The sequence below is a fragment of the Calidris pugnax genome, unplaced genomic scaffold (assembly GCF_001431845.1).
Source record: "Calidris pugnax isolate Ruff unplaced genomic scaffold, ASM143184v1 scaffold51, whole genome shotgun sequence".
Lineage (NCBI taxonomy): Eukaryota > Metazoa > Chordata > Aves > Charadriiformes > Scolopacidae > Calidris > Calidris pugnax.
In genome coordinates, this window is record NW_015090797.1 from 3,071,061 (window position 1) to 3,097,245 (window position 26,185).

The window sequence follows — 26,185 nt, forward strand, 5'->3', positions numbered from 1 at the left end:
TCCGAGTGCTGCACTTCCATGAACAATGTGCATGGAACTGACCTCTTCATACCTGGAAGTAAACAACTGGACTTGTGTTTCAATTCCATATTAAGTCCATATTCTTTACGGTAATATTCATTAAGCTCTTATACTAGGTGCAAGGAGAAAACTGGTTAATTGCATTCAAAGCAATGATAAGTTACCATTTTAATGAATCCTTATGTTGTGAGTAATTTATAAATCACTCGGTATCTTCTCAGCAAAGCTTGCCTTCTGTTTTTAAAACGTACCCTTTCGTATCCAACAAAGGGTTTCAGTGCAATAAGAATTAAGGTGTGTCTCCTAGCTTTTACCTGCAAGCAATAATGATGTTGTCAAGCGTTTCAGGTGAGACCAGCCCAGGATTTTGGGGTGGGGAAAGACACTCTGTTATACAGCATCTTCAGTGCTTCCCTCAGAGGGAGGCAGAGACACCGTGAAGGGCTGAGTATAAGGACATCTACCGAGTGTCTTTTTAAATAGACACCAGAGCTGGGGGGGGGGAGGGGAAAAAGAACAGGCTTGTAACCATAACTCAGTTGGACTTGTATCCGAGAAGTCAGATGCCATGGATTGGCTCCCTCACCGAATGGCTGCTTTTCTGCTCCTGTTATTGGTAAGTCAGATTTTAAAACGATATTTGTAAACTCTGTGATTAGGCCAGCTGAGTCTTCCTCAGCAGACCATTACATTGTACGGTATCAACTAGCCCCCCCTCAAAAAAAGCCTTGTGAAATTTAGCATGAAAAAAAAAGCTGTGCTTATTTCAAACTGCACTTCTGAAAGTTCTATATAAATAATATAGTTTTTCATAAAATGCTGACAAGTATTTATTTTTATTATGACTTTCTGCAGTGTGTTGATGTTCAATCTGTGACTTTCTATGTTTAACGTATGACTTTTCAGGTGAATGTTGTCTGTGACTACCATTTAAGTAGTCACTGCTATTAATAAAAATCTTATTATTATAAAATTCCTAATAACTTGACTGGATATTGTTTGGTTCTATGGCTTTTTTTTTATCAATTGAAGGATTATGAAGAGCAAATCTCTTTTACTGAACTCATTAGCAAAAGCTCTTCAGAGCTGCCCGGTTCCTATGGCTGTATTTAAGATAAAAACATGAACTTTAATGCAAACCTTGGCTGAGTAAAAATAAGGACTTGGCCTATTATTTCACATTAGAAAGAATTCCTGTCTTGTGGTGCGTTGGAGTCTGAGCCGCCATGTGCTGAGCAAGTGAATGCAAGTGAATGAAAGTGTCCTTGCTCTTTGGGTTTGTTTTTCTCACTGTAAAAGGAAAGTTGTGGCTATAGTCAAGTGGCATAATTGTACAATATGTTATTCAAGGCACAGAAAATACCCAGAAAGGACTTAAAAGAATTACGAAGGCCCTTGTACTCCTGCAATCTGATTTTTGTGTGGATTATTTTCACTCATCTATGCTGCTTTTCTAAAATTAGGTAGAGGTTTAAGGACCTGAAGTTTGAAAAGAGTACGATTTCTATTATAATTATGTCTTTCTGTGACTTTCATTGTACACAATGTATTAGTGTAAATGTTTGTGAGCTTCTTGTTACTGATCGATCTAGTAATTTTATAGTCAGGGGAAAAGTCTTTGTTTTTATAGGATATGAAATCCTAAAACTTAATTTGAAAAGATAATCCATTAATTCTAAGTGACAGCTCTGCCGTCAGTAAAGTAGAACTAACCAACACAGGGCAGCTGCCAAGCAAACAACGACAAAACTTGGCAAAACAAGTTATGGTTCGGATGAGTTTCTGCTTGTTTAACGCAGCGCAGAGTTCTCGGAGACTGGCGTGTTGCACATCACGCTAACACTTCTGGATTTTCCTGTAGTATTAGTGACTATTCATTTTACTTGGTTACCTGGTGATGCATACTCATGATGAAGTTAATAAAAAAAGTTGAAGTTGACTGTACTGTATCTAAGATCTTTCCATTCAGAAGAGATTTTATTGCTTTACTTCTCTGGGCAACTCTGGAGCCATTTTCATTTTTTCAGTATATTATCTTTACAGTTGTGACGGAAGGATATGTGTTGGGTCAGGAAAATGGAGCAATTGTGAAAACTTCCATTATGTTTTGATGACTATCAAATATTTGAACTTTTACTACCCAGAGGAAGAGATTGTTATTCTTGCTATGCGTCCTTCTGCACAGCAGTGCTCATGGTGGCCTGTACAGCTTAATAGCATCTCTCAGCACTTTATAGAAACCTGACAGACAAACTGTAGAGATTAAATAAATTATAAATTATGTAGCCAATTTCAATGTATTCTAAGAAACGGTCTTGGTTTTCAGCTTGATTAATTTTTCATGAAAATCAGCTGTCTGAATGGTGTGTCTGGTTAGTATATTGTTAATAAGTTGTATCAAATAAAAATGCAGTGGAGTTATACATATTTTAGTACACCACTAGTCTTTCAAAATGAGAAAACTTACCAGCCCTGAAACTAATTATTTTCTATATGCATTTCACCATTGGTGGGACAGATTCTGCAACCCTTGCTCACGTGACTTCAAAGGCGTTATTCTCATGAGTAAGGGAGTTCTGTTTGTGATACTTGCACAGACACGTTTTATGGAAATAACCTGTTTGATGGGGTATGACTCTTCTCCTGCCAGCTATCATGTGACAGCTAATAATTTTAAATTCACCACATCTCATATACGCATTTCTGTCTGGCTACATTTTCCCATGCGTTATCTACACTTCTTTTTTTCTTTTTTTTTTTTCCAAGTTGTTAGGCTACAGTTACACCTCCTACTCATAACTTGTTTGTACATAAAAATATTAAGGGGTCAAATCCTCTCATAGCATATGCACTCGAAACACCTGCAAGGATGTAGCCAGGAACCTGCAGGCTCTTCTGCCAAAGAATTTTGTTGTAGAAAGAGAAACTAAAGCATTCCACATCCAGGAGTTACCACCTAACATTAGTTTCTTAAGTCTGCAGCTGTACATTCCTAAGTTAAAATGGCCCCTAAGCGGATGTGCATGTGCAGCCACAGCACTCCAAGCCATATTAGAATGCAGGTTTTATTGAGGAGATTTATTGAGGAGACTTAGCATGACTAATTTAAAAACTCAAATTTGAATGATAATGACATACACCCTGTATTGAATTGCTTTTCTGATACTTTTTCTAATGGTTAAACTTAGTTACTGTATGGAAATTCATTCTATCTGTATGACTCAGGAGAACAGAAACAACCTCAGTGGAAACTTTCCCAAAGTGGTCAGTTCTTTGAATAATCATATTTTAAAACAAATAAAACTTCGGAATATATTCTTCCGACTGACAGAAGTGTTGTCACACTTCTGCTGAAATAGCAATGGATTCTCCATCCTCAATGCAATACAAAATATTGACATCAGTTGCTAACTCAGGAAGCAATAGAAACACCTGACTTCCACAGAATTAGAAAACAAAGTGCCAGAAAAATCATCCTGAAAAACTTCCCCTTTAAATTGGAAGAAGCAAGTTCACTAGTAGCCTATGAAAATGAAAAATACAGATGAAAACACATTCATTTTTTAATTTAAAAGTGAAAAAATGTCTTCTTTTTAAAATATGAGGTTTTGTCTTATGTTTCAACTCTGCTTCTCATTATTTCATATGCACTGATTTATCATTTTTTAAAGAGACGCAGAATGAATAAAGGGAAGGGTTCGTTATTTCCACCCTTTACTAGTCAGAGCTTTGGCTGAGTAAGAAAGACGTAAAAGTCCCAAAACGCTGACACAACCAGAGCTACCATGGCACCCTGATGACTAATATAATCTGTGTAAGTTCTCAGCACTCCTCCCATCCAGGCCAATAACAATACCGCTGTTGACTTCAAAGAGAGAGAACCAGATCCAATATGAATAATGCTGGGAAGATGTTACAGGCGTGTTCAGTCATTTAGATTTCAGTAGGTGGAGGAGGGAGGATTCCATAATTGCGTATAATATTGCTTGGCAGTCAATTAATGATTAGTTAATTCTTGTTTGTAAATCGCTTTGAAGGTGCACAGAACCATACACATCCTATGGGCCTAATTCTGTTGCCAGTTACATCAGAATAAATCCAGAATAACGCCAGTGTGACTCTAAGGCGTCATTTTGGACATAAGGTTCAGACTCTGTATCATTACAATAAAGGACAAGCTTTCAGGTATGCCGCTGTGCAAATGACAGTCCCCATAAACATGTTTCCTGCCTGCACCTCCCAACCCAGACCAGAAACAGCTTGTGCAATGAGCCTCTCTAGCTGCTTCTTCTTCTTCTAGCAGAGTTTCCATTTTTTCACAGACTTTCAGAGACTAACAGGACAGCAAATTAGGATCATCTGGCCTACTTCGAGGTCCTCAGGATGCATCCCACACATTCCAGTGGCTCCATTTGCTTTAATTATTGTTAATCACTGAATCTGTGGAAAGTGCTGTACTTGGATACTCGTTTAGAAGGGAAATTTGTTCATTACCTAGAAGTGTGCTGCAGTTAGCTGCTAGGAGACAGTCCTTCTCTGCTTGAAGTAGCACTGGAAAAAAGGTTTGCATCACAGATGGGTATTAGAAATAGACAACTGGGGTGGGGGGAGCCTTTTAACTGCTGGTGATAGTGGACAACTGGAAAACATTAGTTGGTGAGCCAGAGGAACCTCCATCCCTGGACCAAGCTGGATGGATGTCATTCCAGAATTGTTGAGGTTTGGCAGGTGGACTAGACAACTTTTTCTAAAGTCTACGTGTCCTCCTTCCTGAGACAGACATGCCAAATGCAGACATCAAGTTCATCAGATCAGTCTTTTCAAATAATATCACAAGCTGTACTAAGGACTCTGGATTCAAAACCATCAAGATTCTTTCAAGATCTTCCATTAGCAACACGTAGCAGAATGTGTTTTTCCTTAGTTAGCACAGGACAAGTGTGCAAACACAGGGTCTAAATTTACCATCCCCAGCATTACTGATGAACCAATTCCTGAGGTTCCCATTATTGCTGCTCAAGAACAAAGGATGAAACTCCAGTATTTCACTACCTGAAAACAGAACTCCCTATAGGCTGAAATCAAGTGTTCTAGGAATATTCATGTCCTTAAAGAACAGCATTCTTTGCAGGTATAATTCTTATTTCAGAGACCCTCAACACATCTTTTCAGTTAGGCCTGCTGAGTATGAGAGCGATGTGGCCAGGCGTGAGCTATTCGTTTCACTCTTAAATAACAGAATAAGCCACAGGATGCAGACAAGATTCACTACCATTGCACTGGGAGGTGTATACCCATACCGTTCTGGGTCAAGACAATTGCTCGCATGCCAGAAGGGATTTCAGCCCGAGGGTGGAGAGGATTTCCCCGTAGTCCCCAAAGCAGGCTCTGCTCTGCTGGTGGGATCAACTGATAATAGAGATTGAATAAGAGTTATTTCTGGTGGACTTCGTCACTCAGCTTCTCCAGTGAGGGTGTGATCTGCCCCTTGGACTCTCCCATGTTTCCCAAGCTCCAAGGGGGGTTATAAAAGGACAGGCCTGAGTTCCCACTGGACTGAAAAAAACCACAGTTTAAATGAATTCTGATATTATCCCTTCTCTGAGATGAACAATGGCTGCACATGAATCTTAACCCCATTCTGCAGCTGAAGATTTAAATTGTCACCAAGATATAAACCCAGATTAAAGATGTATTGATGCTTTTAGCACAACATGAACATATTGTAGTGATTTTCCCATGGAATAATTTTCTTAATCATTTATGTCCATAGCTTGCTCAAAGAAACAAGAAAAGAAAATGTTTACTCCATAAATAGTCAAATAATTTCCAAGGTATATGCACACCAAATGAGCAAATTCTCAGTCTAAATTGCCTCATTCAGAAGTAGATCAGGGCAATCATTATGTTCTGAGGTCTCAGGGAATGTTCTGGGCAAGATCAGATCATTGTAGACATTGCTTTGTAAATGACAGATGGTGGACCTCCTATGGCATATAGGTAAATGGGGAAAAGAGGGAAGAGAGAGGAAGGAGGGTGAAGCTGCTGTTCATTAATCTGTTGCATGTAAGGGGTTAACAGGATGTAAGTGGAAAAAAGTCTTTCCCATCTTCCAGCCTTGACAGAACAAGGCAATAAATATGAAGTGAAGAAAGTCCCATGAGGTAAAGCTACCACAGAGAAAAAGATTGTAACAGTTTTTATCCAAGTATAACTGACATAAAACCCACCAGAAAAAACATCAGACAAAAAAACCCAAAACTATTTAACACTACTGGGAAACAATAAGGAAAGTGGAAAAATTGATAACTACTCTGTTAACCACATTGGGTGAGAAAAGAGAAACTCTGCAACACTTTTTGAGTCACTTGGATATTTTATTTTTCCCAATGATGAACAAAGCAACCATGCATTCCTGCAAAACCCATATTCGTCACCCTTTATCATCTGAAGAGCAGAGGCAGGTCCTAAACACAATATAGATGCTCTGAAGAGGTGCATTCACCAAGTGATCTTCATTTTCACACCTCGTTTAGGAACAAGGCTAATTAAACTGTGACTTCTTTTAAATTGTGCTCATCAAGAAATTGAGGATTCTCTATTACTTTAATTTTAATTTTGAAGTAATTACATATTGCATCTGATCCTGCCACCTTTATTTACTCAAGACTTTGGTTGCATAGTTAGACCTCAAATCAAAGCCCACTCCACTCCAGAGAAATCTGCCTCATGACTGCAGTTGGCTTTCCATCTTACATTGAAGCTCTTCATCCTCAGTGGGAAGTTTCAAGAAAACATTTCATTCTTCTTGGCTAAACTACATAGTTAAGTACTCCAGATCTACTGTATACTTTCTAAATCAGAAAAAAAAAATAAAAAATAAAGAATAAATTCTTTAGAATAATAAATACTCTTTTCCAAGTTTCCAAGACGTAATTTTAATAACAACTCCTGCAACTACTCCTCTCTTCAGCTAAGGTGTTACAACCTAAAAATCTTTGTGAAAGCTGTATTTTGATGTAGAGTATAACTTGGAATTTGCTATGGCACATTCAAATTCAAAGTTTGGCCTTGAAAGACCAAATTCATTTTTAAGGTGTTAACTGTAAAGGAATTCAAGCAATGGATAGAGAAAAAAGAATGAATTGCACAAAGTCATTTATAGCAATCCTGTAGCTGCTGCTTAGATAGGCTCCTGCAATAGACTTGAGGAAAAGTACTGCTCCAGTCCTGCAGTATAGCAAAGTCGGGTTTTGCTTACTGCATTTTGTCCAGCATTTTATACAACAATTTTCTTATTGTTCTTGCAGGTACTCTTGGATTTCAGCACAGGATTTCATGTAGAGGTAATATATATTTCTTTAGAAACTGATTTTCTGATCAAATGAAATGAAAACATTTACTTATGTAAAAAAAAAAAAAAAAAAAAAAAAAAAAAAAAAAAAAAAAAAAAAAAAAAAAGACCAAAAAACAAACAACAAAAAAAGATGCAAAAATGAAATGGAAAATACTGAACTAAGATATTTCTGAACTTGGGAATTGAAATCATATTTAAATATTAAAAAGTTGCAGGTAATAACCTGCTCACCCTCTCAAGAGCAGTTCTCCTGTACCTAAATTAGTATCTCATACACAGAAAAATTTTACAGTAAACATATGCGGTCTTAAAAGTTTGGAACTCACAGACATATAATCTATTAAAATTCCCTTTCTCTTTATTGTTGTAAATTCTAAATTCTAAATTTCTGTATTAATTTTAAATGAGTTGAGGTTACTGGTCATATGATATTGGAACTGTCTGTCAAAGGTAAAAGAATGGAGTGAAAATGGAACGGCAAGATGGAAAACCTTCAGAAGACAAAAACGTGAATGGATCAAATTTGCTGCAGCTTGTAGAGAAGGAGAAGATAATTCTAAGAGGAATCCAATTGCCAAAGTAAGTAGAAAGAAAGAAAAAGTGATGTTTTTTTTCTGAAGACCGGCTGATAAAGGCAGAGAGATTTAAAACTATGTTTGCTTAGAGTAGTCCAAGCAAGGAATGTAATGTAAAAGAAAGGTGATGCAATATTTCCAGCTCTGCTGAGACAGTCTCATAAGGTGAACCCACATGGTTGCCGAGTGACCAAAGGTTTCCTGGAGCATTGCCATCCTTCTGCTTCCTGGACAGCTCCACCATAGTCTCTTCGTGTGCAGCATTTCTGTACGAGATGGTGATATTTTTCTTTTCTCCCTCACCCGGCTTCCCCGCCAGAATATTTAAGAGAAATAAAAAGCCTGTCCAGCACTTAAGGAGAGATGGATCTCTAGGATGACTGTTTTGTAGAAGAGCCTTCCATTGGTTCTGTAATTAAATCTTGTAACATATGGTTGAAAACCCGAAATTATATAGCATTTTTTACAGGAACTAATAATAGGAAAAAAAGACCTGCAGGTGTCCTCAGTAAACTGGCATAAATTATTATTATCTATTATTGTAGATCCGATCGGATTGTGAAGAAAAGCATCCAATCACATACAGCATCTCTGGAGTTGGAATTGATCGTGCCCCCTTCGGAATATTTGTTGTTAACCCAAGAACAGGAGAAATTAACATAACATCAATAGTGGATAGGGAAGTAACCCCAGTATTTGTTGTAAGTACTCCCCTTTTTTTCTGACCTTTATAATGGTGGATCCAGGGTGGGGCAGGGAGAGCAAAAGATGACAAATTCATTTGCTTTACATTGTTACTTTGCCTACTTCACTTTTGGTTTTAAAACAAGTAAATCTCTTTATCTAGATACGTTGCTTTGCTAAACACTCAGTGACGGGTCTTGATTTGGAACCACCTCTTGAACTTCGAGTCAGAGTTCTGGATATAAATGACAACCCTCCTATATTTGCACAAACTGTATTTACAGGATCTATTGAAGAAAGCAGTATGGACAGTAAGTAACTATGTTATGCCTATTACAGTATAGTAAATGAAGCTCCCAGAATACAGTTAATATTAAACTGGGGTGCTCACTCTATTTTTTCTTAAGCAGTGACACAGTGGTAGATGCTTCTCCAAGTGCTATTCGAGTTGGGGCTCAAACTCCTTGCCTAAAATTAAGCAGGGATTCTTCCTTCTCCCTTTCCTCCCACAGATGAATGCTGAATGTTCCAGTTTCTAACCATACCACCATGCAAATTCTTTAAGATCTGAAAATTTAAAATAAATCAATTAATTCCTTCTCATTAAAAGAATTAACATTACACCTACACTTACTTCCTTTGAGGATATATTAAATATGTTTTTTCCCATTTTTTCTATTTGAAATAGTTGTATTTGTAGCCAGAGTATTGCAGTTGCAGTAGAATATTACTAAATAAACCCTTACTTAAACCACTAAAATGGTTCTTTTTACCAAAAGTACAGCAATCAGCATTAGACAGGCAAATAGCACTGATGCAATGGTGCCACTCATATTCTACTTTCTAGAAATTCTCCTTTAAAGCTGTGGAGACTTCTTACATGACTATCTACAAGCTCAGTATTTACTGTTTTAACATAAACCCTACGGTAACTTAAAGTTCAGCGAAAATCTGCTTCACTCCATCTGACTTTAATTTTAAATGTTTTTTAAATTCGTGTTACCTTCAGTCAGAATCAGCACTACAAAATTAAACTTCTGTTTTTCTTTGTAAATGTCAAAGAATAGATAGCATTCTGTCATTTTTATACACCAAGATTTAGCACTGTCTTGATGAGGTGTTTGCTGATTTTCTGATTTGTTTTTTAATTACTATTTTTTAATTTTAGACACACTGGTGATGAAAATAATTGCAACAGACGCAGATGAACCCAATCACTTGAATTCTAAAATTGCCTTCAAGATAGAGAGTCAGGAGCCTTCAGGTCCACCCATGTTTATTATGAATAAATATACTGGAGAACTCCATCTTGCAAATTATCTTGACAGAGAGGTATCATTTTCCTTTCCAAAGTTAAATATCATGATGTTGTGGTGTATGTGTGTTAAGAGGGATGGAAGTGGGAGGGGTGGGGGAGAGAAAGAGTGTGGTTTCTACAAAAATTAAGGGAGAAATGTGGTTTTTTTTTTTCCATGTGTTACAATAAAACATCTAAGGCAAATACCTGCATTAGGAAACAGTAGCAAGATGTATTTATAATGTTTAAGATGTACAGGTGGTGCTTCTAACACACTTATATCTCTTTCTGTGACAGCAACATAGTAGCTACACTCTTGTTGTGAAGGCGTCAGACAGGGATGGAGCAGGAGATGGAATATCATCCCTTTGTAGCTGTAACGTTAAAGTTATTGATGTCAATGACAACTTCCCAACTCTCGCTCAAAGCTCTGTAAGTTTTTAATACCAAAAGCAACAGCACTGTTTTAAAACTCTGTTCAAAAGCCTTTACTAACTCTTAGAGTGCTTTCATATTTGAATGCTCCCCTGAATTGACAGGGTTACTTCTTTGAAGCATGCTCAAAATTCCACTGCTTGCGGAATAATTCTGATAACACACTGAATTCTCTGTATTCAGAGAAATCTAGTCATTCAGGTGTCCTGACCCGTGCAATATGGCCAGATTACATAAATCAACTCAATCTTTGTATGATCTTTTACAGAAAGCACAAATTCATTTCCTCTAAACTGCCTCTGCAAATACTTAAGGTGATGCAGCTCTTCAGATCTGCAACCAGAATCTGGGGGTGGAGAGACACTGGAGCAGGTTGCCCAGAGAAGTTGTTGATGCCCCATCCCTGGCAGTGTTCAAAGCCAGGCTGGATGGGGTTTTGAGCAACCTGGACTAGTGGGAGGTGTCCCTGCCCATGGCAGGGGGGGTTGGAACTGGGTGATCTTTAAGGTCACCTCCAACTCTAACCATTCTATGATTCTATGATAATCACAATTTTCCCAGTACATGAGAATGTAAATTGGCATGGACTGTGGGCAGGACATCTTTCAAAAGAATCTCTGCAGTCAGCTGTGTTTTCCTCACATTATTTATTTTAGTGTTTGCTAATACATATTTATCTGTCATTCCAGTTTTCAGCAAGTATTTCAGAAAATTCACTCAGTTCAGAACTTATACGAATACAAGCTCTGGATGCTGACGAAGAATTTACAGACAATTGGTTGGCAGAGTTTTTCTTTATATCTGGTAATGACGATAACTGGTTCGAAATTGTTACAGATCGAGCTACAAATCAAGGAATCCTTAGAGTAATTAAGGTATGGATAAATATTGCGATTCAGCTGTTGAAGTCATCATCTTAAAATAGTTTTACTTAATTGTTAACAAAATTAAACAAGGAGTAAAAAAATGTTACTCAACAATTTAAAATAGAAAAAATTTAAATAAAATTAAAGGGACATTTATTTAAATAGTTTTACTTAATTAAACAAGGAGTAAAAAAAATGTTACTCAACCACTTAAAATAGAAAATATTTAAATAAAATTAAAGGGACATTTATTTATTATCTGGTTCTTTGTGGTTTGCCTTTTAGGAATTGAATTATGAATATCTCCAAACTCACTCACTGATTATCGGTGTCAGGAACGTAGCTGCCTTCCACCACTCTGTTGCGCATGAGTACCGAATTTCTGGAACACCCCTCACAATAGAAGTGAAAAATGTGATTGAGCCACCCAGATTTCATCCATCTTCAATTATGTTTTCTGTATCACGAAACACAAGAGTGAATTATGTTGTGGGAACGTACACAGCCTTCGATGAGGACTCTGGATCTGTTGCATCAAATGTTGTGTAAGCTCTGCTCTGCGTAACTCCCTGGATGGAATAAGTCTTTTAATTGAGATTTCAATGGGATGAGGAATAGGTATTTTAAAGGGTGCTTTGGAAAACAACTCTGAAAATACTAATAGAATAACAGCAGAATAATAGCAAGAGAATAGTATATTCTTCAGCCCATTTTTTTATGCTATGATTGCATATGTAGGCATATAAGACCTTCTTTCCTTACCATTGTGCACAAGACAAAGAAAATATCATTTCTCTAACAGGTTGTAACTTAAATGAGAACATATGGCTTTTTTAACACAACCTAAGAATACTTTTTCTTGAAATGTTTGCTACAAAGAGGGTATTTGTTAGCATCTCTAAAAAAGCAAGCAAAAACCCCAATAATGGGCAATATTATACAATCAGAATACAAGAGGTCACTACCAGCTCATTTCATAGTAAAAAATAATTTTTTTAAAAAATGACAGTCATTTCTGCTGATATTAATGATGATTCATGGGACCACAATTTGCTATTTAATGTATGTAGAAATCAATACATCTCTCTTACAAAGGTTTGAAAAGCTTTCATAAAACAGAGAAATATGTTAGCAAATACAACTGTGGAATGTTAGAGGAATAGTTGTGAATTTAACCACAAGAACAAGGCTTCTAGTAAAGGTTTACAGGGTCCAGAAAGACTTTACTTTTAGACTATGATACCACTTTCAAAATATGATGGACTTCTACACATTTACTTTATTCTTAATTATTTTTCTGGTCTATATCTTTTGAAGTCTACAGGAATTTTCCTTGAACAGGGTGAAATACAATTGGACCTAGCACAGCCTAAAGGAAAATATTCCAAAGTGACAAATATTATTTTCAAAATTAATATGTTAATATTAATACATTCATAACTTAATGCTAAGTATTTTTACTTCACCAAATACAGATATAGTATCGGACGTGATCCAGCTGCCTGGTTCAGAATCAATCAAAACACTGGTCAAATCACACTGAACAAAGTTGTAAACCGGGAATCAATCTATGTAATCAATGGGCAGTACAAAGCAGAGGTTCTGGCTATCACCAGAGGTAAGAAGAGACATTAAGTTTTCTGAAACATAATCCTGTTTGTTCCTGATGCCTCCCAATGTTTTTTCCTGTTTCCAGTTTTCCCACCTGAACTGCATTATTTATAGTACCAATATTCCCTCCTGACAACAAATATCTTCGTTTTACAGGGGTTCCTCGATATACTGCTACTGGCACCATTGTGCTTACAATAGAAGACACCAATTATAATTGCCCAACTATTAATACCGAAATAAGGAAAGTATGTATGCATTCCCCATCAGTGATTATCACAGCCAAGGGTATCGATGGTGATGCGTATGGTTTCCCCTTCACGTTCAGCATACATGGTGAACCTCAAACTACATGGATTATCAGATCAATAAATGGTAAATTAATCTACATTTTATAACAGAATAAGCCATAGTAATAAGCTTTTGTCTAAAATAGCAGATTAGGATAACCTTTTAATAAAAAACAAAACAGTTATTAGAATCTATTCTAACCTCACTTAAATGTGATTTTATGTTCATATGATAAAACAGTTATTAAAATCTCACTTAAATGTGATTTTATGTTCATATGAGCCCAAGAAGTTCCTCTGGGTTATATATCTACACATATACATATACGTATGCGTATATGTATATGTGTATATATATAAATTCATATTAAAACTAGAATCAGAATCTTTACATATGTTTTATCAAAAAAATAGAGCAGCACAACTGTACTTTACTTGAGGGTATCTATGATAAGCACTTCTATTGGTCTAAACCTAATGAGGTAATTCCAAAGGAGTAATTTGATACCTTTTTGTTTCTATATTATCTAAAAAATTCTAAGAATATGACAAAACCCCCACATTTATTTATTAGAGTATAAAGTTATTAGTTGCAGTCTCTTATGAAACTCATATGAAAATGGCAAATAAACATTACAGCTTTTGCAATCTATTGTACAAATTGTATTTACTTGTATTTCTATGAAAAACATTTTAGTCAGTGCCCAGTAGAGCTTTTCCATTTTTCTTAATGAGGATGTAACAAATTAATGAATTAATCAAATCTCATATATTACTAAATGGCAGTATTTCCATAAATTCCCGTACACATAGAAGACTATATTACATGGTAAATATTGCAATTAAAACTATTTTTGTTTCTCCCATTTGTACTAAACAGATGCAAATATGTAACATTTTAAAACTGCTGAAAAAACTTTTGAAAAATACATGTAAATTCCTTGTGAGAGAATAAAAAAAATGATATTTTTTTTGTTCATAATTGTGCGAATAAAACCCAGGAAAAGCAGCAGTAGATATTAAAAAATGCATTTGCCCCTTTTAAATTTCTCAGGTTAAAAATTGGTAACTGTACTAATCTGGCTTAGGTTTTCCGAAAGAAAGAAGTAGCATACATGAATATCATAAATTTCAGCTTTGAATAAGTACTGCAGACACATAAGTAACTGAAGATCTAGAATGGGAATACATAGTTTTCATTCTGTTCTATTAATATTACCCACAAAAGCTATAGGTTTGTACAATATCCATAGTCAATACTATAATCTAAATATTTTTCTCTTTCCTTTATTTTTTTCCCCAAAGCTTCCTCTGCAGAACTAGTGACTCAGAACATGGAATTTTACCTTTATAGGATCTATGTCACTGTAAGTGATAACCAAGGCCGACGTTGCTCTAGACCACATATAATTCCTGTGCAAGCTTGTCAGTGTGATAGTCGTAATTACTGCACCAATGGGGCCACGACAGTAATTATCATTGGTGATGGCGGTAGAGAAACAGGTGGCGACACTGGTACGACTACACCTGGAGGACGAGAACCTATGGACTACACAGAAGATCAAGGTTTCACTTACGGATACAGCGACGGTAGTGAAGGAAATACTGCAATCATTGATTATACCTACGTAAACGGAAACGAAAACCAGAGAGATATCCAGTCTGCTACCACACTTAGCGGTGCTGCCATTGGCTTGATGTTTCTTGGTGGATTAATATTTGTTCGTAAGTATAAAATTAGAAAACAATTCTATTAATTTTCTAAGTGATTTTTTTTTTTTAATTCTGATACAATAAAGTGACTTTCCTTGTTGATGGTTGATCTGTTGGCTCCCCTAGGACATTTGACAGAGAAAAAAAAAGCCTTTTAAATTATAATAATTTCTATATATTTTATATTCTACATACTTACATAAATATTTCATTCAAAATAACAATTTCCTTCCTAAGACTTAGGGGGCTTTTTCCTAAGGTGTTACCCAATTCTCAGATCATCAGACAGGGAAAAAATATTTAGTAGAAGATTCAGAAGATTTTGGGCAAGAGCTGTGCCTATCACTTATGGGTTACACTTTGCAATTCGTACTTCTGTTACATTAGTAAAAGGAACGGACAAGTATCAGCTCCAATTTGGTTATAATAAGATGTGAAGAATAAGCTTCCTTTGAACTCAAAGCCAGACTTCAGTAATAGAACAATAAATACAATCATCTTAAATTTTGAACCTTTTGGGTATTGCTGCCAATCATTACATCTATTACAAACAAGTAGCATTAGAGATAACAGGATCAAAACAGATCATTCATTCATATGTCCTAGTATTTTTGAAGAAATACTAGGTTCAGGGTTAAGAATTACTTGAGTTAGACTTTATGCAAGCAATTACTTCTCAGACCACCACAATCAGATGTTACCATCTTTCTTTCACATCCTGGCCACCAAGCAATCAACATCTAAAATTTCCCAGTGCAGAAATGCCGACTACAAAACAAGAGGAAATAGATTTTCCCCCTGATTTTTTGAAAAGTGGGGTTTGGTTTGGATTTTGATCTCTGGTTAGTAGGAATCAACAAACACAAAAATTCCCAAGTGATTACTGGTTACAGGACAGACTTTTTCTTCCTTTTTAAATCTCTTCTCCTAGTTGGTGGTTTGGAGTAAATATGTCCTTAATCGTGTGAGTTAGTACTTTGTACACGTGTAGCCCTTTACCCTTTTCTCTTGAAAACTGAGAGTTTTAGATGCTCTGATTGGTCTGGTGTGCAACTGTCTCCGTCCAGTCCCTAGATAATGAGGTTACTAACTTAGCCATCTATGTTAAGGACTTGACTTAAAGACAGCCAGAATTAATATTTCAGTGCCTTTCTAAAACGAGCAATGCTTTCAATGTTGGCATTTAAAGCATTCAGCAATTTCCAACACAATTCTTGAAACAGCTAAGCCTAATACAGCACAGTGGGAAACCCAACTCGCTCTATGTAATCATTTGTTAAAACTGGGTTTTGGGGTTTGCCTCTATTGTTTTTTCAAATCAAGCATTATGTATATACGATGTGAAAAATGCAACTGGAGCCTTAGCCAAAGATCACTGTAGCCAGATGGATATCTCTCCACTGATTCTCATACATCTACTATTATTAATATATACTTCTTTTCAATTAAAATATCTTAAGAGACAAATGTATGCTTATATATCAAGAATGAATATCACCGAATGCTATACATAGCAAGACTGGTTCTGTTTGTTTAATTTTCATATGTATGCAATTTAAATTCATTCAGCTGAGGTAGATCAAAGTCTGTTCCCAGGTGTATAGGCATAAATTTGGAGCAACAGCCCTACTCCACCCCCACTTTGCTCTGTTACAACTAAAAGTACAAATTATTCTGAATTTCCAAATACATACATTTCCAAAAGAGGCTAATGATTCCAACAGCCAGACTTTCAGGATGCTTGGTTTGAAGCATTTTAAAAGACATGTTTTCAAAAGTTCTTGAGCACCTGCCCTCTGGGAAAAGCAGCTTTTCCTGGGAGGAAGACATGTCCTAAATCCCTCTTTCCTGTTTCTTTCTTGTTAAGTGATTCCAATTTTGATGTCAATGAGTGACTGTTGTGGCTGTGGACCTGGCGCTGCAGGTGGAGTTGGAACTGGATTTGAACCTGTACCTGAATGCACAGAAGGAGCCATTCATCCATGGGGAATAGAAGGCGCACAGCCTGAAGACAGGGTCAGTACATCCCATGTTTCTAGAACCCGCAGTAACTCATATTTACAGAAAAGACTGCATTTGACTAGAAGCATGAAAGTGATTGTAGAACTGTGTCTTTTTCTAAAAGAAGCCTGGCACTACCAGCAATTGCCAGGCAGATGTGAAAGGTGATTCTTAATTAGCACTGGCAGATGGAGTTTGTGTGTTTTCAGTTGGGTTCAGTTAGTTTAGCCCAACAGTTTGGTATTACTATCCCTTTAGCTGAAACACAATAACTAGCAAGCTTTTTCAGTGCAAAGTAGGACAAGGTAACACAAACCATTCTTACTGATCACCTTTTGTGTTGACAATGAAAAAAACTTAAATAGATCTTTTTTCTCTTTATTTTTTTTTAATGGGGATGGTAATTAATAGCTATCATTAAAAGTTTAGACTGCTAATTCCTTAACTTGATTCACAAAGTCTTGGTCTTCATATGGGAATTTCAAAGTCATCATTAAAGGAGTCAAAATGTTGTTTTCTAGGACGTCTCACACATTCTTGCCCCAACAACAGCTGCAGGAGGTGATTTTGGTGAACCGTCTGGTAAGCAGATCCTAAAATTTTCTATGTGTATTGTCATAAAGCTGTCTTTCAGAGGTTCGTGTCTTCTGATTCAAGGAGCACTTTGGTTTCACAACTATAACCCAACATTTCCAATCTTACACCTGCAGATAGTCAATTCAGCATTAATAAAGGATCTGAGGTCTGAGCCTTTGAGCAGACTTATTTCTGCAAACTGCATTTATTTTGAAATATCTGCCAAGGCTTTCAAATCTCAGGCAATTTTTCTTTATCATTCCAGCTAGTGAATGGAAGGTCTTTTCAAGACACCAGTTTTAATACAAATCAATCTTGAGGCCAGAATAAGGAATTTTTCTTTCATAACTCAGTGGTGAAAGGTTCAGTTCTTCCCAGTTTCCAGGCTCTACTTCCCGCAAGGGAGAGTAGAACCTGTCAAGTAGCCAGTTAATTACTGAGCTTGTGCACTAGCCTAGACAGAAAGCTGGTACATAGCACAATAAATTAATGCTTGTGAGGTAAGGTTCTCCTAGGAATTCGATGGCCATAGAGAGTAAGTCAAGCTGTGCAGTCCCACTTTCTCTTTTTCCCCATTCCTTACTTCACAACAGGAAGGAAGGAAGGATGCTGGCACACATCCATTTTCACTAGCTTCTGACAGGAAGAAATGTCACTCCGCAAGACAACTTCTCAGATGACTATTGATTATTCCAAATGTTCTCATCCTTAAGGTAAAATCAAAAGAGAACATTTTGGGACATATACGTGAATTTTAAGTCCTCATTGTCAGGGAAGTTCTGCTGCCATGACAATTGAAAAGTTTAAGATTAATATATTTGATTTACTTTATTTTCACTGTTCAGTACCGTTATGGTGAAAGCCCTTGGTTCAAATTCTATAAACTGAAACTAATGAGACTAAATGAAAAAAACCAATATAATATAGCCTACATCTCTTAATGTAATCATAGTCAAGACTATCGTATGCAATTGGTTTATTACATTACATGTTGATATTTAAGACTGCTCATCCTTTGTTATCATATATGAAAAAATCTGGAGAAGATAAAATCATGTAAGTATGACTTTATAGTTTATTGTAAAGGTCATTTTTATTCTGCATTATGAACACTCCCAAATCCCCCTTAACAATTTAACAACTAGAAAATCTGAAAGCAGTTATAAAGTTATTTCTTTTAGACATCAGTTTAAGGCAAAACAATTTTAACCCTAATGTGATCATAAATATTCATTTATGTATTTGCATAAATATCCATAAGCATTATCTAATTTTCGAATGCAAATCTCATGACAGCTTTTATGTACACCAGACAGAGGAATATCACCAGTCAATTACAAAAGTAAATCATTGATTTTCAAAAGCACATATGCACACACTGTCTGGCCTCAGGAATATAGTCAAGGTCATAGATGTCTGCTAATATGCACTTAATTTTTATTGCAGTTTCAATGTTTGGCACCTCTGCATGGATCTGTGACTTAAATTAGTCTAAAACACCTTTAGAAACTCAGTAGAGTCATTGTACTATTTGTAAAAACAACTGGCAAATTCTGTGTAAATTTTCAAAACACACAGGAAGAATAACTTTTTCTGTTTTCAGACATATATACAAACACCTATGGAGGAGGAGGAGTAGTAGCTTCTGGTGTTGAAGAAACTACAGGGGTTGGCTATGGCACTGGTACTGGTTATGGAACAGCTGGAGGAATTTCTGGAACAGGAGAAGTAAAAGGGTCAGTTGGAGGAACAATAAAAGAGTGTCGAGAAGGAGGAGTGAACATGGCCTTCTTAGACAACTACTTCTCTGAGGTAATCACTTAATCTTCCTTGTGTTATATCTATGAGCCTACTGTTAGATTCTCCTCCTCACGTTACATGGTGGAAAACAAAAATAACTCCACTCAAATTGAAACTTCCATGATATGAGACTGGTATGAGGGCAAAGCTGACTGTACTAGTAGGAAAAATTATGACACTGGTAGTACTGCTTTTAAGCTGGTGCCATACGAGATTTGATTGCTTGATAGTCTTTTTGTAAAACTGATGGACACACTGCAAGTATGGGTAGCAAGCTATGAAATTATTTCAGCTTTGTTAAGTGACCACCAAATTTATATATTTGCCACCTTTTTTCAGTGTATAAATTGATAATAACTTTGTGAAATTGTTCACACCTACTTCCTGTACAGCTAGTTCAATGAAGTGACTTTAACCCTTAAAGAACTGTGAACACCAGTTCAATTTTTTCCTTATTTTTATTGCCATTTCTATTCCCTGTAAGACTTGTGAACTGCAAGTGACACAAACATGTAGTTTTGTAATTGGCAACATATTAATTAACCTTTGGGATTAAAAAATGCTATGGAGTTTACACGATTAATGGATTAGTGGGATATATTTTCATAATTAGCACAAACTGTGAGGCATAAGTACCATAACTGCGTATGTCACCAAAATATCAATTAATACATAAGGATCGCTGTACTTCAAAATCTAAACAAGATTCATTGGAGGAGAGGACAAAGCAGTCCTGAAGTCCCGAGCATGGACTTTTCGCAGACCTCAATCTCCATTCCTGGCTGGGAGCACGGGGTATCAATTGTCTGCCCATCATAGGCCTCCCCAAATTACTCCTCCTACAGACCATCTCAGTCTCCAAACCCTCTGCCTCTCCCTCCTGGGCCTCCCCTTCTGTCCTTTCCTGCTTCCTCCAACCTCAACCCATACTCACTTTAAATTCTTTCCTTTCCTGCCCGATCTTTCTGCACTGACCACCCCACCACCCCCAACTCCATCCCAAATCAGTCATCTCCACCCTGCTCAAAATGGATTCCCCTCGGGGATCATGAAGACTTCCCCACTGTGGCCAACCCTCCAACCCAGCCTCTCTGTCCTGACCTCTCCACTGCTCCCCTCACCATCATGCTTTAGTCCTCTTCCTACTGTTTCATTCAGATATTTCTGCCCAAAGAGTACATTTGTTCCCCTGTCCCTTTCACTCTCTCCCTTCACCCCACAGTCAGACCCACTGAAAACAGGCCAAATTTGAGATGCTAAGTGTTGGCAGAAACAAGAATAAAACATCAGTAATGTTTGAATAAAACTTATTTCAAGGTTGCAAAAATGTTGATGATATAATTTGTCCTGTCGGTGTCCTGTTTTTCAAGCTAGCTAGGTCTTACTGTGTTTAGGGAAACCTTACTGTAGTTTGAGTCTTCATGGTTAAAAACCTGATAAAAAGTCACTCTGTTCTTCCTTTCTTTTTTTTTTTTGGTTGTTTTTTTTTGTCTGTGTTTTTGCAAACTGCAGAAAGCATTTGTGTATGCGGATGAAGACGAAGGTCGACCAGCAAACGACTGCCTATTAATATATGATCACGAAGGAGTCGGTACTCCTGTTGGCTCTGTGGGTTGCTGCAGCTTTATTGGAGAAGATACAGATGAAACATATTTGGATACATTAGGACCAAAATTTAAGACCCTGGCAGAGATCTGCCTGGGCAAAGAGATCGAACCTTTCCCTGATGCCAACCCAGCCTGGCCATGCGTTAACCTCAACTTTCCCAACCCTGAATGTGATCTAAACCTCCCACCACCTGGAACCACCATCATTGTAAACGGATGTGCACCTATGCCTCCCCCAGTTGGCACCACAACGGTTGTTACTGAAAACACCTACACATCTGGGTCAACTATACAGCCCCCAAGGCCGATGCCAGATCCTTTGCTCCACGGCAACATGACGGTGACTGAGACCTACACCTCCGGCTCCCCCTCCATTTGCGTTGACCCTCTGCGTGCGTCCAACGTTGTTGTAACAGAAAGGGTTGTTGGTCCTGCATCTGCCTCTGATTTGCGCGGCATGCTAGATATCCCTGATCTCACAGATGGGTCCAATGTCATCGTCACGGAAAGAGTAATCGCACCCAACTCCCGGCTCCCAGCCTCTCTGAGCATTCCTGATTTGGTAGATGGGTCAAACGTGGTGGTTACAGAAAGGGTATTCAGGCCTGCCTCCGGCATGCCAGGCAGCTTAATAAATATTCCTTCGGAGTTATCGAATGCCCACAATGTGGTGGTCACCGAGAGGCTAGTGTCAGGGTCTGGGATGAGCAGCATAGGTGGGACGAGCCTAGGAGGAACAAATCTGGGGGGCCTGAGCAGCACAGGTCAGATGCTTGGTGCCGACTGTCACCTTGGCCAGGCAATGGGCACCGCGTCCCCTGGCACCTCCCGGAGAAGAGTGACAAAGTACAGCACCGTGCAGTACTCCAGTCAGTAAGGCCTCTGCCAGTGCCCCTTCCTGCTGAAATTGCCATTTGCACCAACACTTGTTAGCTGCCACCCACCAAGAATATTGATATGATTTATAACTAGGAAATAGCGCTAAAGTTTCGGGGATTCCTACTCGTGCGAGGATCTCTGAAGGGTGCCCCGTTTCAAGGTCAAATGCAGGACTTTGTCAGTAAAGGGAAAGTTGAAGTAAGCTTTAAATGTATTTCTTTCTCTCCACCTAGCACTGCACGTGTACAAACAGATACCAATGTTTTTGGAGAGAGATCTGGTTTCCGAGCAGAGCAGTGAGAAGGGATCCTTGCATGCAAACGTTATCAGCATGAATTAATGTCATACAAAAAAGTATTAAAATGCTGTACTGCTGAGTGATCCCCCACAATAAGTAGATTTGGGTTAATAGCCCCTAACTGACAAGACAGGAAAAGAATGTAAATAATAATTAGTCAACTCAAGACTAAACAAGCACTTTCAAATGCATCACTTTACTTTGCATGTAATTCAAGGAGCGCTACAAAATGGCACTTTCAATCATTTCTCCCATCACCAGCAACAGTTATAAATAATACTCATACAAACAGAATACATTTTCATTGTCTTCTCAAGTTCTCAGTAAAACAAACACTCTGCCATGGTCTGCCACGTTGTTGCTCTCATGGCAAGGAGTGTGACCAGCAATTTGCTGCAGCCAGCACTGCCATGTTGACACCGTCACCCAGGAAGATGTTGCCTTCACCTTTTCTCCATTACCATTACAGCTTTACTTAAATCTGAAAGGACTTCAGTGACAACCAGGAGCTCTTAGTCAGATCTTTGTGCCAAACTATGGCTACCATTTAAGTCTGCAATGTCAGGTTCTATTAAGAGGGCTATAATATATATACCATGCCAGTTCTCTTTTCTCATACTGACAAGAAAAAAGTCTTAGAAGCTTTGTGACAGGTGGAGGTAATAGCAAGTATTGTATCACTCACGCTGCTAGCTGAAGTCCTTCATGAAAAAGAAAAAACACTTGGGAGCAATATAAATTTGCTAATAAGCAATTTGGAGAACTATTATTTCATATGTCAATGTATTTTGCATTGATATTTTGAAAGCTTATTTGAATGTGTTAATTGAAAAAGTCTTTAAACGTAATTAAATCTGGCTTTTATTTTCCCACAAAAACAGCTCTACTGGACTCTGTTATTCTAATAGTACCTTAACATGGCTTAGAATATGATCTGAAGGAGCAAAATACCAAAATTTAGTATCTATCTCATTTTACTTCTGTATCATATGTATAGTAACCACAGTGTATGCAACATCACTTCAGTGTAAATACAATAGAGTTATACAGAGGGACTAGATTTTTTTTGGTAGAGCACCAACTCAATAGTTTTCCCTCAAATTTTGCTTCTTCAGCATTGATGGATAGGTTAGTGAAAAGTTTAAGAGTTGTCTGTGAGCCTCCCACTCTCTAAAACGGAGAAGAAACTTTCAGTTGCGTTTCCAGATTAACTCACCTCAGAAAAACTGGATGACAAATTCCTGAGTCTGATATCAGGAAAAAGCTTTTTAAAAGATGCTTTTGGAAATGCAACTAGATCCACTGTCAAAGACAACCTGCAGTGCCCTCTGAGTCAATGCCACAGCCATTAACACCAGTGGCTCCCAGGAGTCATGACCAAATCCCAGGCTACCTCAAGAACGGCTCCCTTCCACGGCTTCATGTTTTTTTCTGAAGCAACTAAGTGTACTCGATGCTGTCCTCATAATATCTGAAGTACTGCTATTTCTACTTCATCCTGTAGCCTTGATGATCTTAAGTATCACTAAAATTGCATTGACTTCAGTGGGATAAGTCTCTCCTATACGTTATGTACCAACTGTAAGTATGGTTTTTGGAACCATTCTTTAAAGAAGGAAAACAGGTACTAATATATAAAGCTGTATCCTTTTATATCTGGAGAATTTGTGCTGAAATTCACTAAAATGCTGACAAGCTATCATTCATTTATTTACATAAAAAAGCAAATATTTGAAATATGTATGATTTCAGATATTTAGAAAGCCTATGCAATATAGCCAAAGCCCATTAGAGATATTTTTTAATGTAAAAAAAAAAAAAATGAAGTCTTGTGTAAATATTTCTATAATCATCTGATGCAAATCAGATATATTTTTCCCAACTGTGCTTCAAAGTAATATCTAGTTTTCAGAAGCACACGTGGAATTCTTTGTGACCCTCTTGAACAGGAATGCTGTGTGAAGTATGAGTGTCTGAACTAACCGTGGTCTCTTGCATGTTTAGAAATAGAAAGGGGAAGAATTAATAGAGAAAGTACAGGTTTTGGTGATGTAGGGGTTGTCTACTTCTAGTACTATCTTTTACCAACTTTTTAAAGATAAGTGGTGTATTATTTAATACAGTTTCTTGAAAGATTTCTAGCATTTTTTAATATCAGTGTCTCACATCAAACAGCAATAACATTATCCCTCAGCACTTTTCTAGTGCATTTCCGAATATTAATGTCTATTGCTGTCTAATTTTTACAAACTTTCTTAGAATTGTTTTCTTAGTGAGATGTGGACATTTTTGGGTTACTGCAAATTGTGGAAGAAAAATGTATCTGAAGGTGTGAACAAATACTTGGTTCATTAAAAATTCTGGGCAAATTCTTTTTCTAGCTTCATTCTTAAAAAAATAGCATATAGTTTAATCCTGACTAACAGACATTAGTTTTGTTTCTTTTATTTCTGTTCCAATTTAGAAGCCCACTTGCTGTCTACCTTTAATCATGTTGTTTAATAATGAGCAATGAATGGTTTTCAGGAAAGAAAGGCAACTTTGAGTAGTGATATTAATCCTGCAAGCAAACCATGCAAGCAAAAAACACTTATTAAAGTGTCAGCAATGTGCAACACCGAGTCTATGGCTTTCTTTTTTCACTTGGGTTTTGTAGAGAAGGATCCTACAATTTTACACTGGCTCACTGAGCTCTTGGCAGCATGAAAAGCATACTGCCACAGAAGAAAAGAGAGCCACAAGCTGCAGGTCTCATTAGATTTCTGTCTTGGGAATACTGTCTGAATTTGAACTGCAGGTTTCGATTCTTTTTACTCAGTCCTGATTTTGTGGTAATAAATAACTTGTGAGCAGCACCTACTACTTGTAATAGGACAAGACCATACAATTTAAGCAAAAATTTTAAAAAGTCTGTTGTTTTGCTCGAATTAACATAAATGCTCCTCATTATTGAGTAACCAAATGCATCATTTTCATTCTATTTAAAATATAATTAATATTACAGAGTTATTGTGTTTTCATAAATAAAAATATTAGAGATTTGTTTGTAATTATTTCTGAATGGCACTGAAAATATGCAATAAATGATCATTTGGAACATCATGTTTTAAGGAGAGTGGCTCAGAATATTACTTTTTTTCCTATTATCAATGGAAAATGTAGTTTCCTTAAAATTGCTGCCTTGCGCAAGAAAATTCTAGAATTACTTTTCTTTCAGGAAAAAAAAAAAAATAAATCCAAGGTATTGATTTAGAACATCAGAGCATCCCAGGGTGAAACTATTTCTTCTATCAAATTGGCTGAAATTTTACAAAAAGGAGAACAATGGCAAAATTACAACTGTTGACAGTTTTGGATGCACTTTTGTATAATGACAAATCTGACATTTTCCTATTGCATCTTGTTATTAAAGATGCAATTAAACAGCATTTTGTAATTCAAGACACAGCACAATAAGGTATGAAACAGAGCAGTCATTGAAACCCCATTTAGGAAACAAAAGCTGCTTAACTGACATCCATCATGTACCCTGACCTTTGATATTCATCATACACTGTTGGGACTACCTGCAAATTTAGTTAGCTTAGCTGTTTAACCCTTTTATTTTTCCTGTTTTTAGGAAAGCTCTAAAAACTACATCAAAATTCATATACTACAGGCTTTTTTCCCAACTCATTCATTAAAGATTTGATTCCAGCCAGTCAAAATCCAGGTAAAATAAATAGTAATCTTGTACCTGCAGGCTTTGATCTTACAGTGATGCAGAACCAAAGCTCCGGGTGAGGGGTCTGTCCATGTGCCAGTCAATGCAGGCTCAGGTTGCCAGGGAGGCCAACCATCTCACCACACCAGACCAGGACCCAAGAGACAAAGATCTCCCCAGGACTCCTTATAGGACTTCAGTAAGTTGTTTCATTTTTCCTAATCTTCAATAAATTGTCTTGGAAAAGGGGAATGACAACTTAATCTCTTCCCTTTAGGAATATGATTATAAATTCATCGACATTTGTAAGATGCTCAGGTGTTAAGGTGTTTTGGTAAGATATATATAAATACATTGCTAGCAACGTGCCTGTAGCACGCATGAGCCTCTTGAGCCTCTCATGCCAGATGTCTATTAAAATGAAAGCCATTTGACTGTAAAATCGACTCTAGATCAATTATTCATATATAAA

At 37.1% G+C, this 26,185-nt stretch overlaps 1 protein-coding gene across 1 annotated transcript; it reads left to right on the forward strand.

Annotated features, from left to right (window-relative positions):
• The first annotated feature begins 548 nt into the window (after nt 1–548).
• Nucleotides 549–25,121, forward strand: LOC106885062 (desmoglein-1-gamma-like). Its single transcript, XM_014936890.1, has 16 exons — nt 549–637; nt 7,332–7,367; nt 7,829–7,957; nt 8,499–8,654; nt 8,801–8,948; nt 9,806–9,969; nt 10,232–10,366; nt 11,059–11,244; nt 11,521–11,780; nt 12,711–12,853; nt 13,003–13,221; nt 14,442–14,861; nt 16,717–16,865; nt 17,372–17,432; nt 19,030–19,238; nt 20,739–25,121. Exons 1-16 carry the CDS (start codon nt 590–592, stop codon nt 21,708–21,710), a joined length of 3,435 nt encoding a protein of 1,144 aa, XP_014792376.1. The 5' UTR covers nt 549–589; the 3' UTR covers nt 21,711–25,121.
• The last annotated feature ends 1,064 nt before the right edge of the window (nt 25,122–26,185 follow it).

Bases quoted from the DNA above. Each gene is read 5' to 3' on its own strand.
- LOC106885062 (XM_014936890.1), top strand. From the start codon at position 590: ATGGATTGGCTCCCTCACCGAATGGCTGCTTTTCTGCTCCTGTTATTG. The intron at 8,949-9,805 runs GTAAGTAACTAT...TTTTAATTTTAG, and splicing joins TGAAGAAAGCAGTATGGACA to ACACACTGGTGATGAAAATA. The intron at 9,970-10,231 runs GTATCATTTTCC...TTTCTGTGACAG, and splicing joins CAAATTATCTTGACAGAGAG to CAACATAGTAGCTACACTCT.